This window comes from Anarhichas minor, unplaced genomic scaffold, assembly GCF_050575085.1.
Source record: "Anarhichas minor isolate MPS153535 unplaced genomic scaffold, ASM5057508v1 ptg000042l, whole genome shotgun sequence".
Classification (NCBI taxonomy): domain Eukaryota; kingdom Metazoa; phylum Chordata; class Actinopteri; order Perciformes; family Anarhichadidae; genus Anarhichas; species Anarhichas minor.
The window spans coordinates 1,778,220-1,794,842 of NW_027466488.1; the positions used below are offsets into that span (position 1 = coordinate 1,778,220).

General features: G+C 40.5%; 1 protein-coding gene across 1 annotated transcript; it reads right to left on the minus strand.

The window, feature by feature from the left end:
• Positions 1 to 4,415: 4,415 nt before the first annotated feature.
• stk33 (serine/threonine kinase 33) lies at positions 4,416 to 13,935 on the minus strand. Its single transcript, XM_076109750.1, has 12 exons — positions 13,611 to 13,935; positions 12,965 to 13,078; positions 12,711 to 12,815; positions 12,405 to 12,543; positions 10,617 to 10,702; positions 10,197 to 10,284; positions 8,756 to 8,831; positions 8,548 to 8,660; positions 8,281 to 8,366; positions 8,122 to 8,194; positions 7,410 to 7,579; positions 4,416 to 6,619 (listed from the first exon to the last, which is right to left on the minus strand). Exons 1-12 carry the CDS (start codon positions 13,689 to 13,691, stop codon positions 6,452 to 6,454), a joined length of 1,299 nt encoding a protein of 432 aa, XP_075965865.1. The 5' UTR covers positions 13,692 to 13,935; the 3' UTR covers positions 4,416 to 6,451.
• Positions 13,936 to 16,623: the final 2,688 nt, after the last annotated feature.

Sequence of the window (16,623 nt, forward strand, 5' to 3'; positions counted from 1 at the left end):
GGAAAACAATGGTTTTGCGGGCAACGTGTCTCTAGCGACGCGTCTCGGGTCCTAAAGGGCAGATCACACCGAGATGTGTCGCTAGAAACGCGTCAGCAGAGAAACACTTCGGCAGAGAAACATTGTTTTCCTGTGGCTACGATGTGACTGCCAAGCGCTCCTCTCTTGCGCCACGCACTTTTCTAGCAGTTACCTGATTTGTTCAGGTTCTATGCCCTGACCAATGGGCTATTCTGACCCTAACCACTTGAGGTCAGTGTGTAACCTTAACCAATCTTCTCAACCAGCTGGTCTTGCCAAGAAAAGAATTGGGATAGGGACTGCTAGCTAGTTAGCTGTTGGACAGTAAGAGAGCTATGAATATGAGAGGGAAGGGGGGATTCATATCTCATCTTGTGATAGTTACATATAGGCTACGGTCTTTGATCAAGAGAAAGAGAGAGAGAAACAGAGACAGAGAGACGTAGAGACAGAGAGACGTAGAGAAAGAGGCGTTTTTGAAGCAGTCGCTCTTGTAGCGACGCATCTCGGAATGATCAGGGCCTCAGGGTCAAAACAACTGGGGGACCCCATGGAGCAGGACTGCTTGCACAACAGGGCGATCAAATGTGATTAACGGGAAAATTTGGTGTGCCTACTTTGGTGACAGTGGACTGCTGTCTTTGAGACAGTAATAGCTTAGATGAAACTATCACGACATAAGCTATGAATTCATAGCTCTCTCACGGTCCAACAGCAAACTAGCTAGCCCTAGCACATCTACCAGTATCAAAGCAGGAAGGAAGTCAGAAGGTAGTGAAGCCTGCTTCTTGCTTGATTTGAGTGGCTGCCTGGTTCAAGTGAGACATTGACGAGCGGTGCGACACCTTGAATGGAACTGAAAAGTTGAGAATATTCAAACTTTTATGTGCATCTAAAAATCACTAGAAAAATGCAGCCTTGTCCATGTGACTGTCCTTGCAGAAAGTATAACCGAGGCTTTAGACTACATTTCAATGTGTGAAGGGTTTAAGGACGATTCTTGAATTGATGATCAACTTCATAATATGATATACATTTTCCATAGGTGGGCAAAATACAGTTTAATGTACCTTATTGCAAGCAAACAATGACTGCTAACGTTGCCTACACACAAACCATGAGCTGTCCGCTCCAGAATGGTTAATGATTCAGTTTAGATTAATGAAAACAACTTACCCGAAATCTCAAGAACCACACTAATTTGCCTCCAGGCCTGCCGTTTTCTGTTCTGATCATGGGATGGTCAAATAGCTCCGGGTAATCCATCTAAAATTATCACATCATTTTTCCAACTCAAGGCATTCAGGGCGCTCCTGCAAAACCAACATGGAACGGAAAAACATGAAGTGCTCAGCCACGCAAAAGCAGCGTGCAAACGTCTTCACTCTCATTGAAAACAACTACAGAAAGCTGCACCAGGTTGCTAAAACGTCTGATCAGGGCCTAGATCCTTAATGTAAGCGTTAAAATAATATATAAATAATAGTTTCCAGTTGTCACACATGCATCGCAGCGCTTTCCAAACTCACCAGGTTATAGCAACTATGAGATGGCAAATTGCATCTGACTTTCTATTTGTAATTATTGTGATGTTGAGAGGGCACGGGGGCATTTTATTTTCTGTCTGATGATTGAATTCTTGCCACTCCTGTGCTGAGTTGTATTTTGGTGCGTGACCACGGGCTTTGTGGTTTTCCAAGCCTCATGGGACCAATTCCCATTATTTACTTGACTGTGACCCTGTATCGTGACCCCTCAAGTCTCTCATTCTCCAGAAGCCTACTTTTAAATTGCCCATCTAATGGCAACCTGCATTTTTACTGAACTGTAATGAATGCTCCAATTACGCTGAAGGTGATGGAGGTGATTTTCCTATGATAGAAGGGGTGATTGGATCTCCCACACTCCATTTCACTATCTCTCTGCTCTTCAGGCATTCCCACAGACCTGTGGTCAGCACTAGCTGTTGGGGAGGAAACTAAGCCTCTACTCGTGGTAATGCACCCTCTCAGTGCACTGCCAAGCCGTACACCAATGAGGTGACTGCAAAATTAAGTGCTTGAAATAAATGAATTCATTCTGGCAGAAATGTGTCAAATGACCTTTCCGCTGCTCATTACACATGGTGCACATTACACCAGAGAAATGCTCCTGTTGTCTGGGATCCTTTGTTTCCCCCCTCCCCTCTGCCTTGTCAAAGGGGAATGGTCATTAATTGAAATCATTTCCATGTGTAAGGTTGTGTAGATCCCTCCTCAAGGTGTGTCAATGGGTCGATAGATATTTGGAGTGTAGAGCAGAGTCAGGTGATAAGAACTCCAGTCATACTGTGCTAAATGACTGCCAAAGCGCCATAAAACCAATCCAAGGGCAGAGGAGTTTGTCCCAGCGGACTATGTTCTGACAGCAGTGACGATGGTCACTAACCACAGGAATTGAAATGTTTTGGATCGCCTCATTGCTGGGCACATTTTTTCATTTCCCACTCTTTTTTTCCCTCTGATTAAAAGGTTATTTGTGAGAACTGAACAGTCTCTCTTTCGAGGTGGTATCCTCCTGCTCGACTGAATGCAGGGCATTTCACCCAGCTCTGTGCACAGGAGAGGAGAGCTTATCCTAATGCAGAGGCTGCCTGTCTGGCTGCCAAGGAGAGATGTAGCTTTAAGAGGCCCATACATGGTGTTGATTAGTTTTACTGAGCGGGTATGCAGAGACCAATAAATTAAATATGAATAAATTAAAAATGTACTCTAGCAGAAAATTGCTTGGAAAACAACCACCTCCCCATTAAAATATGTATAGTAATGCCTTTTATGTGAAGTAACTTGGGATTAGATATCACTGTAAATTAACACGCCACCCAACCGTAGTCAAGAACTTTTCACTTTTAACAAGGACTTATAAAAGAGGTATTTACTCCAATGTGTTCAGTAATTAATTTGATATTCAAATGAGCTTACGGTATATATTATAATTGCAAATAACCCAAATAAGAGTAGTTAAAAAGTGGATGTGTCAACAAAGATTGATGAGGCTTGCTTTGAAATTGCCATCTGTTTCAAGTGTTTACTTGATCCCCCCCCTTCTTCTGTGGAAATTGAGGCATCATGGTTTACCCCTGCCATTTGGCCATATGCATCTGTTTTATTTTTGTTTTTTTGGAGGGGTGGGCGCACTGTGGTGCTGCAGCATACATGAACACACAGACACACACCTCCACACACAATGTAAACATTGAAGGGGATCAGGAACATCAGCATGTGTGATGAGCTCCCACAGATAACGTCTCCGCAACATTTCCATGACATTGTAGCTGTGTTACCTCATTACCACAATGTCACAGCAGCAGTGAGGATGTTGCGTTTGGGGTGAGGATGGAGGAGAGTACCGTGGGGGTGGGGAGCTGCAGGTATCTGCAGATGAGCTGATTAATTAAAGGGATCTCTATTAAGGTTATTGAGATGAACCCCCCCCCCTCCCCTCCACGCTCCTCAGTGGTTAAAGGTGGATGGAGCAGAAGGGGGGCCGATGGAGGGGAAGCATCCTTGCCTCTTTTGACATTAGCCCGCGTGCACCCACTTCACACGCCCCACGACTCTCGCCACAAGTGCCTCTCTGCACCCCACCTTTGCGGGAGTGACACTCTCTTCAGGCTCCAAAATGGGGCTGCAGAGTTTTAATCCCTCCAGCCCATCAACCCACCCACCCTTACTTCCATCTGTCAGGAGCACTGCTGGAGGAAAAGGGGGGAGGGTTTGGGGGGGGGGTGGTGCATCCCTTGTTCCATCCCGACGAATTTTCTAATTTCCTTTGCCTCCATGCTTTGTCCCAAAATCACGCCCCTAACCTATCCACCATACAGCCTCTCTCGTTCTGTGCCCCCTCCCCTACCACCTCTTTTCTCTGTTTTGGCCAAAGGAGAAAAAGTACAAATGGAGGCTCCTGTTGGCTTTCAACAATACAAACTGACAGTATTTTAACAGCAACTGAACCTGCTGTCATCATAGATGAAAACATTCGTCCATATTTTCTTGCTGTATTTCAGTCTCTTTAAATTTGTTCCACCCTGAGTCATGAACAAGCGCTACCATCATTTGCAGTAAGTCATATTCTGCTTGCACAAACCAATTTGGAGATTTGTTTTCTTCTTTATTTTCCCCTATAATTAATCAAGTCTGGCACGAGACAATGAGGACCACATGCTGAAATCCCATCTCCACTTCCGAAAAAAAGTTGCCATACAGACGGTTGTCTAAAAGAGAAAAGACGTTTAACTAAGACAAATCATTGTTGTTTTACTTATCAAATGATCTACCAACAAAATCACATTTTGTGAATAAGACAGCACCCATATAAGCATGTCATATTTTATTTAGTTTGAATGGACCATGAAGACATTACCATACAACATATTCATTAGTGACAAGTTACATGGACATCACAGTATTAACAGGCAGTATCTCATGCAATCAATTCTAATTACTCATCTTCATGCACAAAACTAGGTAGTAAGCTTTAGGGATAGCACTCTCCTGTCAGATTAACTCCAGGAAATGAATTCAGACACTTACTACAGCTCCATCTGCTGTTTATACCAGTCTGAGTAAACCAAAGACAGTATGTCAATAATGTTGAAGATTGTTGCAGTCTTTTGGCCAGCAGCTTGAATCAAAGATAATTCATATGTCATCTGTTCATTCTCATAGTCTGTTTTATTCAAAATAAATCTCACAAAAGACAGTGAAAAACATATCTACTCACTATGTTAATAACTATCACCCGAGATCAGTTTGTCTACCTGGAATGAATTTGGTAACTAACAAACTGTGTCCACACCTTTAAGACAATTACCTGCAATGTAGAAATATATTTTGAAAGCAGTTTGAACAAATGCACACTACATTGACACACGAAAGCACAGAGCCTGTGCATAAGCACAGAAGCCCCATTGTTGGCACTCATTCACTTCAAGATGCAAATGGGTGGATTTGAAATTCAGCCTCTGTGTGTTATGCTTGACTACTTTAATGTTGTATCTATGCCGGGGATTATTCTCTCTACAGTGGAAAAACCTGTGCTTGAATGGCAGTGCCCTCAAAGTAGCTCCTACTGCTTTCAATGGCCTCCAAACGAGATTAGACCCGTGGCTGCTCTCAGTCCCAATCCTCTGCATTCAGATGGAGCGTAACCAGCCTGTGTGACGGTTTTTCTGTTTTGACACTGAGTGGATGCAGTCACTGCATATTGGGCGTTTTGGAATTGAGAGGTCACTTTGGCGTTGAAATGATATCCAATAAAATGTCCTGTGCTCTTTATGAGTATTCTCTGCAATTTAACATTAAATTAGGAAACAATAAGAAATATGTCAAGTTATTGAAAGTAAAATATGTAAAAGGAAAAAAAATGTTGTGATATTTGGCACATTTTAAGTATATATGTATATACACACACACACACACACACACACACACTTGTAATCACACATTTCTGACAAATGCAAATTTTGTGGGAATCAATTTGTACATTTTCTTTTTACAAAAATGTCTGTTTAGATGTTGAAAATATTAGACCAGATTATTAAATGCCGCACCTCTAGCTAATAGTTTGTTTTTCCCAGTGTAATAAATGAACATTCCCTTTCAAAATAAGAGATTTTATCATTTCTATATGGAAAAGACAAACATTAACAGTGTATATAATAAAGAGATGTCATGCTGAATGACTAGATGTGCTGCGAGGTAGTAAGTCAAATAACTACTAAATAACTGGCTTTGATAAGGAATTAGCTGTGCTGTGCTCAAATCTCCCGGGTAACTCTCTTTACTTGACTAACTCTAGGACGCTGCTTTATAATAAAGGCCTTCAATCAGATTCTACAAGTCATGACAAACTCACTCAATCTGAATGCCGGCCACTACAAAACAATGATGAGTCTGTATTTGGACTGGATGACATACAGTTAGTTGGCTGTGCAACAGTAAGAATTTGTCCAGCAGTTTGGCCCCATCTGGGTAACACCTCAGACCTGGGCCCTTCTCTTTGGCACAAGGCCCTGCTGAGGCTGGACCCTCAGCTGCATTGGTCTTGGACTACTTGTACTATGTTCACACCTGCATACGAGGCCCATTTTGACACTGCTGTCACTGCTTAGTCTCTGGTCACCCCCAAAAAGGTTGCACTAATCACGGCAGTTTCATTCACATCACTGCTAAATCACAGAAGTACATTAAATAAACTGAATTATATTAAATAAAGTGTATATCAAGTTCCCATTGAAGTCCAGTTTTTTCTCTTGTACGTTCACTTCCTTTGCCCAAGCAAAAGAAGGTGAACATACAAGAGGGAAAAACTTGTGTGCACACTTTGTTTTCTCACTAGTGTTCTCTCTCTCTTTCTCTCTCACTGTCCAATACCTGAAGGGGTATTGGTCTTAGAGTTTGCGGGAGGCAGTCCTACTTTTACTGGCGGTAGAAGGTCTCTGGTCGGCCACCTTACCGAGTTCAGAGGCTAGTTTCTGTCCCGTACTGAAGCCCTTCTTGTCCTGAGGCCTGTGCTGCTTTGCACTCAGCTGTGTGGCGGGTTTTACCCCAGCATGAGACTGCAGGGATAAGATTCATATTCTTCTTTCATTACAGAATTAACTATCACATCCATTTTAAAACAGCTGCATCGAAACACCTTCATTACCATCTTCTGTAATAGGTCAATCTGGCACCATCTAGTGGTCATTGAATATGAAAAGCAGTTTGCATGGCAATAAGAAAGCACAAAGGCAGTTCAATTAGAAAGCCTGTCTTTAAAATTACAAAGAATTTAAATTTAGATCAAAACCTGTAAAATTAAAGCCACCACTCGCTTTAGTCTTATTCCAAGAAACAAGGGATTATCTGGATTCTATGACCATCTATATCAGAGCTAAGGGCTGACCTGCAGAGTGGTAGTTTATTTTTTAAATAATTCTGTTTTAATGTGTTTAGTTTCAAGCCTGTCTCTTTAACAATATGAGACTCTCAATCCTAATTGCCACTTCAATATTGACATGAAAGACATCTACAAATCAAAAAGGGATAAAAGCAGTAACTTTCTTTAAAAAGATTATTATGAATAACGAGCAAAAACGTCAACAGCTTTGTAAAAAAAAAAAAAAAAAAAAAAAAAGGTTTTGCTGCAAGTGCTAAATTATCTACTTAACAGGAAAGTCTTATTTAAAAACAGGATAATTACCACGAGGTAAGTGATGTGTAAGCAGAAGTAACAGTACTTAAATAGATAAGTACAGACTTGACATCTTTGAAATATTTGGGAGATGTATTAAGTTGGAGTCCTGAATACAAAAACATACAAAGGCAGCGGAGGTCAAAATGTTGAGCTGTGCAAAACAGACATACCTGTTTGGTGGATGTGGAGGGTGTGCAGAAGCTGCTGTCTTCCTCAGCGTGGCTCCAGCATTTGCCGTCTGTTTCTGTTGAAGCACCCCTGGGGAGCGAGGATGGGTCCAGTGTGCCCTCAGAAGAGGTGAGGGACAAGTCCTCCAGAGTCTGTGTTGCTACTGTGGACGATTTTAAATAACATCAACATCAAGTAACCTCACGTGTCTTTTGTTCCTCTCTTTCTCCTCCGTCCTTCCACTGCTTCTCTGTTCCTCAGTACGATAATCAAATTCCTCATGTTTACATATTACAACCAGTAACTGGTATGTAGACATTCACTAATTTGACCTTTTTTGGTAACTTTGACATATCCAATGGTACTGGGTATTGCACAGCCATCCCTGTTTTTTTCTGATTGGCTGGTCGTTATCTGTTAAAGTTATATATCAGGACACACTATTGTAGCAGTTCAGCAGGTCTCAGAGTAAACAACAGCAACAATACAAACACTTCATGCTACGTTACCAGTTAAATGTCAGAGTTAAACAGACCACAAACAAACAAATAATAATAACTTAATATAAATGAAAACTGCTTTGCCTCCACTTCGTCCTTTGTATTCATAACCAGAATATCTTGTATATTATTGCTGGCACAATAATGACTATTCAAGTTACCATGACCTGGATTTAGTTATTTGAAATAAGGTAAATCTTAATCATTGTCTTACTCTCTTTCTGTTCCTGGTGGTTGCGCATCATCTCCAGCGCATTGGACGGCATAGCAGGCACATTAGTGTCACCCTGTTGGACAAAGCACCCCATAAGAGCTTCTCGTGTGAATCATTTGGTGGATTTTATGAAAGCAGCTGGAACAATCATTGCCTTACTGTAATCCAGGGGTTTTCGAATAGCTGATCAGCGGACATGCGGTAGGCAGGGTCCGCCTTCAGAAGGCAAGTCAATATATTTTTTGCTGATGAGACAGACTCAAGCCAATCGGTGAGCTTGTCAGTAACAATCTGAACAGTAAAACTGCATTGCAACATCCTGTACTACATGTCAATGAAGCAATGAATTCCTTCACTTGATATCACAAACAATTTATCCTTTTTTTGCAGGATTACATTTAGAATTAATGTATTATTAAGTGTCACCTGCATCACTGACTGTGGCCCAGATGGGCTGAGTAAATTGGACTTCTTTGCTCATAATCTTCTTAAGTAGGTCTTCTTTTGTTTTGCTCACAAACGGAGGCACCCCACACAGCCTACAGGGACACACAGCTCAGACGCATGTATTCACAGTATGTAGGCATGTATGCATGTGTGTACATGTACATATAGTATATGTGTGTCTACTTACAAAATGTACATAACGACTCCTATGCTCCACATATCACACCAGTGGGTGTAACAACGACCACTCATCACTTCAGGTGCTGAAATTCACATGCACACACAAATGTTTTCCTTTTGTTTTGTCTTAGAAATGCAAATGAGGGAGCTTAAAACTACTAGTTAAAATAGTTTGTGACCACTATTTTGACATATTATTAGTACCATGTTTATCAGTACACTAACAAGGACACCCTCGCACATCACAAGCAAAGGATGTGATGGGGAAGTAATGCCTATCCGTAGCTGGTGGCAGTAATGAGCAGTAAAAAGTAGCAATGCAAAGGAAAAATGTTTAGAGTCTGTGTTTTTACAACCAACACATTGAGTGTATCCTTAAGGCCAAACCGTGTGTAATGCTTTTCCATAGTAAAACATTCACAAAGCCAATTTATTTTTTAAACTTTGACACCTGCATTGCTTATAACCATGTTAATCGCCTAGCAGTCTTCTGTACCAGACACGACAGCGACGCTTTCTAAGGCAACGGGTATCATGTCAGACAATGTAGCTCCACTTCAGTCGCTGTAAACTTGTGGTTAACGTTGTGAATTTAAACAAAAACACTTGGATTAATGCAACATAACCTCCGCTTGGTTTAGGAAAAGATTGTGGTTCGGGTTAAAATGACTACGTTTGTAAAGTGAAACTCAACATTATGATCACAAAGACACCATCACATTGTTGGTTTCACACAGGACACGAACAGCAGTCTCCTGGGTGAAAGTCTCGTGTTTGTGTCCAATTCATGCTATTCATTGAGGCACATTGTGAATTATTTTAGCATTTTCCACACCACCAGTTGTCTGTGAGTGGAATAGCATTACATTACAGTCATTTAGCTTTTATCCAAAGCGACTTACAATTCAGTGTCTATCAATTAAGTGTCTTGCTCAAGGACACATTGACATGTGACTAGCGGAGCCGGGGATCGAACCGCCGATCCTCTGATTGAAGGACAGCCCTGCTCTCCACTTAAGCCACGGTCACCTCACTAGCATTAAACCGAGCGATGTCATATTGTAGCTTGCCTGCACTACACAATTGTAATACCACACTCTTCACTCGGCAGTAATGTGGGCTTGCTTGTAGAGCACAAGATGTAAACAAAACAGGGACCCCTGCTCATAAAAAAGCATTGCTCCATAGCACCACTATTGGTAAAAGAAGCTTAGCAGAGTACCTTTACAGATAGATATATATACCTATACATTCCACATGCAAAAATAGAATTACACTCACTTCTTACAAACTTACAAAACCACTTTGTATGGAATATAAACATTTTAAACTTTGGTAGAACCAAAAAGATACTATGGCAGATGGCAAAAATGCGACACCACTAATTCAAACTTAGAGCTCTATCCCTGTGTACTACTCGCATGTTGAAGGAGATATAGGTGTCATACCCATATAGATAAGAGTCCCACAGGCCTCCGTCATTATGTTTTCAATCCCTACACCACCTGTCTTCACCGATAATCCAAAGTCTGTCACCTAGGTAAAGAAAAGCACTTAAGAAAAAGGTGATACAAATAAACATGATTTAGATGTGCTGACAGAACCCATCGTCAATTATCTGTTAAAAGGTGCTTTTGTCAGGAAAACAAGGCTGCAGCTTGAGCATCCTTGACGATTGACATGAATAGCAACATAGCTGTTAAGGCTGTACAGGACCACTCTTATACTATAAAGGGAGACCAGAAGGAGTCTGTCATAACGAGGTAGTGGGCGAAGAAAGAGAGTCCATCAGAGGCTTATACTCAGTCTGACTGAGAATGGATAAGAAGGAGTAATGGAAAGCTTCACAGTTTGAGTCACCATCTTACCTTGATATTCATTCTGCCATTATCATCCTTATCAAGCTCATTCTTCACAAGAATGTTCTCAAGTTTCAAGTCCCGATGCACTATGTCTGTAAGATGGGAGGAGGAAAAGTTTTACAAAGACATAACGGGTTTGAATACCGTTTTAACATAGATATGTGTGACAGCTGTCGTTATCAATATTCATGTCAATATTCTTATAAAAGCAAGGGATCAAATGGGGGCTGCTCATAGCGAGTATCACACATCTCTGCAGTTGTCACCGTGTTGCTGATTTTAATCAATTAAATACCAAAACGATTCAAAGGTATATCATCAACGACAACCATAGCTCTGAAGAAAAAATAAATAAAGTCTGCGATCAGTGTGCAACATGATTTGCTAATGTCAGTCAGTAGAACAAACAATGTTTTGCACACACGGCCACAGTGATGGGTTTACCTTGCTTACAGTAGGCCAGGCTGAACGGCCTCGTTAACACAACTTGGTGGAGTGAGAGAAGGCAGGAGGAATAATACAATTTGCCCTGGGCAGTCCTTTTCACTGCACTGTTTGAAACAACCAATTATAAAACGCAACATGATGGGGTGTGAAAGGTAAGTTAGACCAACTGGTATTCACAAAACAAACACCTGAAACTGTTCTCTTTCTTTCCCTTCATCCATTTAAGACATGTTTTGTTCAATGATACCTTTTTTCGACTGCTTGCTGACAGCTGAACTCTCAATTCCATATTCAGAAATGTCTGTATTTAGTAAAGTATATATACTGTAAACTTACAATGACCCATTCTAGAATACTCTACATCTGCATTTTTGGTGTATTATATTTCAGTATTCTTCCCTCGCTCACTGAAATAAACAATTGGATTCGCAGTGTAGTTACAGGTACATGCAAAATGGACCATGTTGTTGCCAGGATGTGTTAGCATTAAAGCTCAAATCACAGCCGAGCCGAAGTAAAGCTCCAAAAACTAACACCTAAATGTGACAAAGGACAGCAAAATTTGATAATCTGAGAAAACACAAGGGTTCTGCCTACCAAGTTCAAAACCAGCTCTTTCTCATTAGTATTATTAGTTTCCATAAAGGTGAGAGACACCAGCACAGAGGGACTTTCCATGTAAAAACACACTATTAATCAGTATGGCTCCCTGGCTTGTTGTAAATTAGTCATTAGACGGGTGTAACGATGCCTCGTTGCCAAGCAATGTCCTAAATTACAACTAACCACAGATTTTACGACAAGAAAATAATTATTATAACGCTTCTATTATGACTGAAAACCATAATAGCAAGGTGTTGGGATCTGGCAGAAGCGGGTTTGGTTATTAGCAAGGATGAAAATGTAATTATTGATATTATTATTATTATCAATAGGATTATTATATTAATAATAACGGGGAACCACCCTGGGATGAAGGACCAATAACCAGTCTCAAAATTGTTGTTCACTCAAAATGTCCGTAGTGAAAGTATTATTCCACATTCAGTGCTCCATGTTTTTTACCTTTTTACACATAGAGCAAGAGCCAGGGATCAAACCACCGATCTTCCAGTTAGCGGACGACCCACACTGCCTCCTGATTCACAGCCATATGAATATGAAGTAACTCAACAACAGCATTGTTTCAATTGCCTTCTGGTTACACATGTCATGTCTGTTGTAATTTCAGGGAGGAGCAAGGTGAGAACTTCAATCACCCAAGTCATCAAAAACCTGATCTTCAGCTATAGCGTTAAAGGATGATTTGTAACACTATCAAGATGTTTATCTGTAGAAGGACATTACCACTTTTGTGAAGGTAGCCAACAGCGTCGGCTAAGCTGCAGATGATAAGCCTGGTCTCGTCCTCTGTAAGGAACTTCTTCCGCTGCAACAGCTGCTTCAGATCCCCTCCAACGCAGAGGTCAACAACCAAATAAGTCATCTAGAAACAAGCAGAGAAAATGCATCTGAATAAGTAATATTCATGCAGACACAGTAATAGATTATGATGTGTCATATCATATATGTCATGACCTGCGTTACACGTAGCCCACTCTCTCAATTAGGCTTACTTTGAGTTTGTTACTTAAAAAGGTTAGCATTGCTCACCTTAGCCGTGTGGTACACTTCCTGGAGATGTATTATATGAGCATGATTCATTTGTTTGAGAATGTTTATTTCCTGCTCCAGCATCTTGGCTTTCGAACTTCCTGCCTGAAGTGACAGAAAGTTAAATCATAACTGAAGGAGTTTCAGTCTGGTTGTGACTATTTGTTTCTCTCAAAACATTAAACTCTCTTATTAGTGCAACTTCCATCACAGTAAAAAAACAGGCCTCCCAGAGGGATGCCAAATGCACTCACCGCTGGTCTGGAAACCTCCTTAATAGCCCATTTAGTCTGTGTCTCAATATGGGTGGCTTCATAAACAACTCCAAAGCTACCTTGACCCAATTTCCTTCCAAATTCATAGATTTCCTGTGGGGATAAGGAAGAGAACATTAATACATTTGTAATACACACCTGCTCACTGTCAGACAGCAGAGGATTTGCCTTGTGTTTCAGACTTTAGGATCATTTCACTGTTTTGAATTACAAAAACATTATGTCTTAACTCAAGACCTGAATTCCAAAGTGCATCCTAATTTCAAGCTCTCTGAAAAAAAACGGAACATTTTCAGGTCTCTGGTGGTGCAGAATATAGTATTTCTAATCAAGTTACAAATGATTAAGTTGCTGCTGCAGTTCGTTCAATCTCAGGTCTAATTAACTGGATCATTATCTGTGTGCATGCAAGGCTGAGCACTGGTTGCTTTTGGATTTGGCGCAGGGAGCATTCAAATTCCCCAATGAAGAGGGGCCATACAGCAGCAAAGTGAAGTTTGATCCACTTCTGGTGCAGATAAGAGTGTACCATAGAGGTCACTAGTGAGTCTGTGTGACTTATTCGGTGGTGGCCCTCAGCACAACATGTGACTGCAGTGGAATGGTGTAAAGAAGCTCGCCATACCCTCAGGTCAGCATCATTCTCCAGGCGTATTAAAGGCACATTCCTCTCCAGTGTGTCCCTGCCGGTCTGAGTGGACACCATGTTAATGCCTAATCCGCTAACGAAAGACGTGTGTCATCTAGAGATGGAAGAAGAGGGCAGTCATTATCCCTCTGAAATGGCTTGTCAGGCCACAGCATGACAGGTTGTCCATAAAAAAAATAAAAATATGTTCAAATAATAACTGCATTTCTTTGATTAGCTATCCTAAAAGATATGTTCACAAATGCAGTCAGGGAGAGGGATTTCTTACAATGTTGTGATTATTAAAGAACAAAACACTTTTGTGAATATTGTTGTGGTATGACTATCATTTTATATTCATTATTGATTAACAGTTATAATTAAAATCATTAAATCATAATTAACGGTATTGTTTTCAATGTGTCAGTATTATCTCAAAATGTATTACCGCCTACAAATATTCTTTAAAACAAGCAATCATCCCTGTTAGTTTTGAAAAAGAGTTAAGACGTTAACAACCTTTGATTGAAGCTTAGGTAACACTTTATAATAACTACACACTATGAAGCATTAGTTAAGTATGAGTAAACAATGAATTCATCATTTATAAAACATTGTTCCTACATTAACTCATTAGTATGCAATTCATAACAACAGTTATACATGTTTTATTCTTGATTAATAAGCTCGTCTGTTATGTGTTTCGTGATTGTGTTTTTATACTTTATAAATGATGGCTTCCCCATTTGTAAATGAAGTATTACATATATTACAAACCAATTATTAAGGAGTTGTAGATTATTATGCTTATTAATCAAGAATACAACATTTATAACTGTTGTGAATTGCACACTCATGAGTTAATGTAGGAACAATGTTTTATAAATGATGAATTCATTGTTTACTTATACTTAACTAATGCTTCATAGTGTGTAGTTATTATAAAGTGTTACTGAAGCTTATTTTACTAGTATTGAAGACATTGTTTAAAAAATAGCTCACGAAGTTAATTCAGGAAATCTACACTTGTGTACAGAATCACTGAATCTTTACTTACCCTCGTCTAACGTGTCATTTTTTTTTGGTTTATGACCAAACTTCTGTCTCAGTCCAGGCCCATATTAACTTTGAGCACAATTTACCAAGTCTCTAAAGCAACATTAAATGTAAAGCAATCATCAAGTGATGACTGGGAGCTATGAAGTGGATCCACCACATGCACAGCAATTAATTATTAACAAGGAAGCGGTGTCTTTAACCTCTTCACTCTGATGCATTATTTTAGCCCTGACAGGGCTCCCATAACAGGCCTGTCTCTCCCATTATCTAATGTCTATTTTCCAATCAAAACGGTTGTGACAGCCTCTGGAAATTCCAATCACCTCAATCACCGCTCATTTGTGGAAGACAGAGGCATGTGATGAGTGTATCACTGGGGACTTGAAGTGACTGGAGGAGGGTCCTCGCACCTCAGGTGTCTCCAGGACAGAGGTGTCTGGTCATTAGCCACAGTTAAAAGGTGCAAAGGAAATTGGATAGCAGGGTCAGGTCAGGGGGAGAAGTCTGATCTTAAAAAGGGTCAGTAACAGACACAGGTTTTGAATTGCTTTAAGCTTGGGGTTGTCTATCTGCAATTCATGGAGCTGTGTTTCTAACACCACAGATCAAACTGCAGGTCAAAACACAAAATATATTACCCTATGTTACTTGTGTCTGGTAACACTGCAGCTGGCACACAAACACAAACACTAACAGAAGACTTCGTGGGCCGGAGGAAGACAACTAACCCAGACAAGATCAGACTTGGCGTCCAAACGCACCTATAAATTATTGCATTTGAACCCTGATCAATACTGATATACAGGAGGTACATTTGCTACTACTGTCAAGTTAAAAAAAATCTTGGAAATTGTAAATGCAACTGAGAAAATCTACCAGATATTTTCCCCCCACCATTAACGAACTTCACCAAGAGGGCAGACTGTAACAGACAGTTATGCCCTCAGCTATCCCTCCCAAGTTCCACCACTCTCGGTGAAGCTGACCCAAACAACACTCATGCAATTGCTAATGTAGTGACAAGGACAAGATCCTTTCCCAGCTTGCAACTTGGCCAAGTGTGTTTGTTGCATGACCAAATTGCTGGAAATAAAATCTCAGTGGTTGGTAAGAATTGTGCCCCTTTGCTTCCTGTTCATCTAAAATGTCTTCCATTGAGCCTCAATGTTTGCCTCATCTCCAGTTTCAACAGGAAGTAATTAGAGCCGCCGGTTCATCACAAGTCAAGCCCATACTTGCCTCATCTCTCCATCATTCTGTCAGACAGCAATTTGTGTTTATTTACACTACCGAGTACCGAGTGAACAAATATACCTAGTGCCTAATGACTGGGAGAGTGGGGGATCAATGTCACTTTGGAACAAAGAGAGGACATACAATGGATGACTCTGATCGTGTGTAACCTTTCTTCCCTTAAACCTGCTTGTCTTTCATTAACTCAACGTAATATGTATTTTCTTTCTCCCGTCCTTAAAGCCAATACGACTGCTACTAGCCTAGAGAGGCTGCAGTGTTCTTTTATATACTACTATTATAATACTATAGACATCTGAACAGAACTAACACAATCCTGACAATGTCGTACAGCAATACAGTCATACTGCTGCTGATCAACTAGTTTTAAGGGCTATCGCAAGTAGGGCGGGGTATCTGTGGGTAGCACAACACAAGTGATGCTGAAAATATTTGTCGATTCATCAATGAGTTAATTGACGTAAAATAAATCAATTTTTTCTGCCCTGTAGGTCAAAACATCTTGTTTCATGAGCGGCTTTTCCCATCTGCAATAAGGTCTCTGAACGCTGCCTCCTAACTTTGAATATATACACGTCTGCATCTTTGTGTCATGTGCTTAAATATCCACTTTGTTCTGCCTATCCAGTAATACCGTAATTATCATTTATTGTGCGATATGTCTGTCAATTTATGACGTCTGTCTATGTGCAATGCT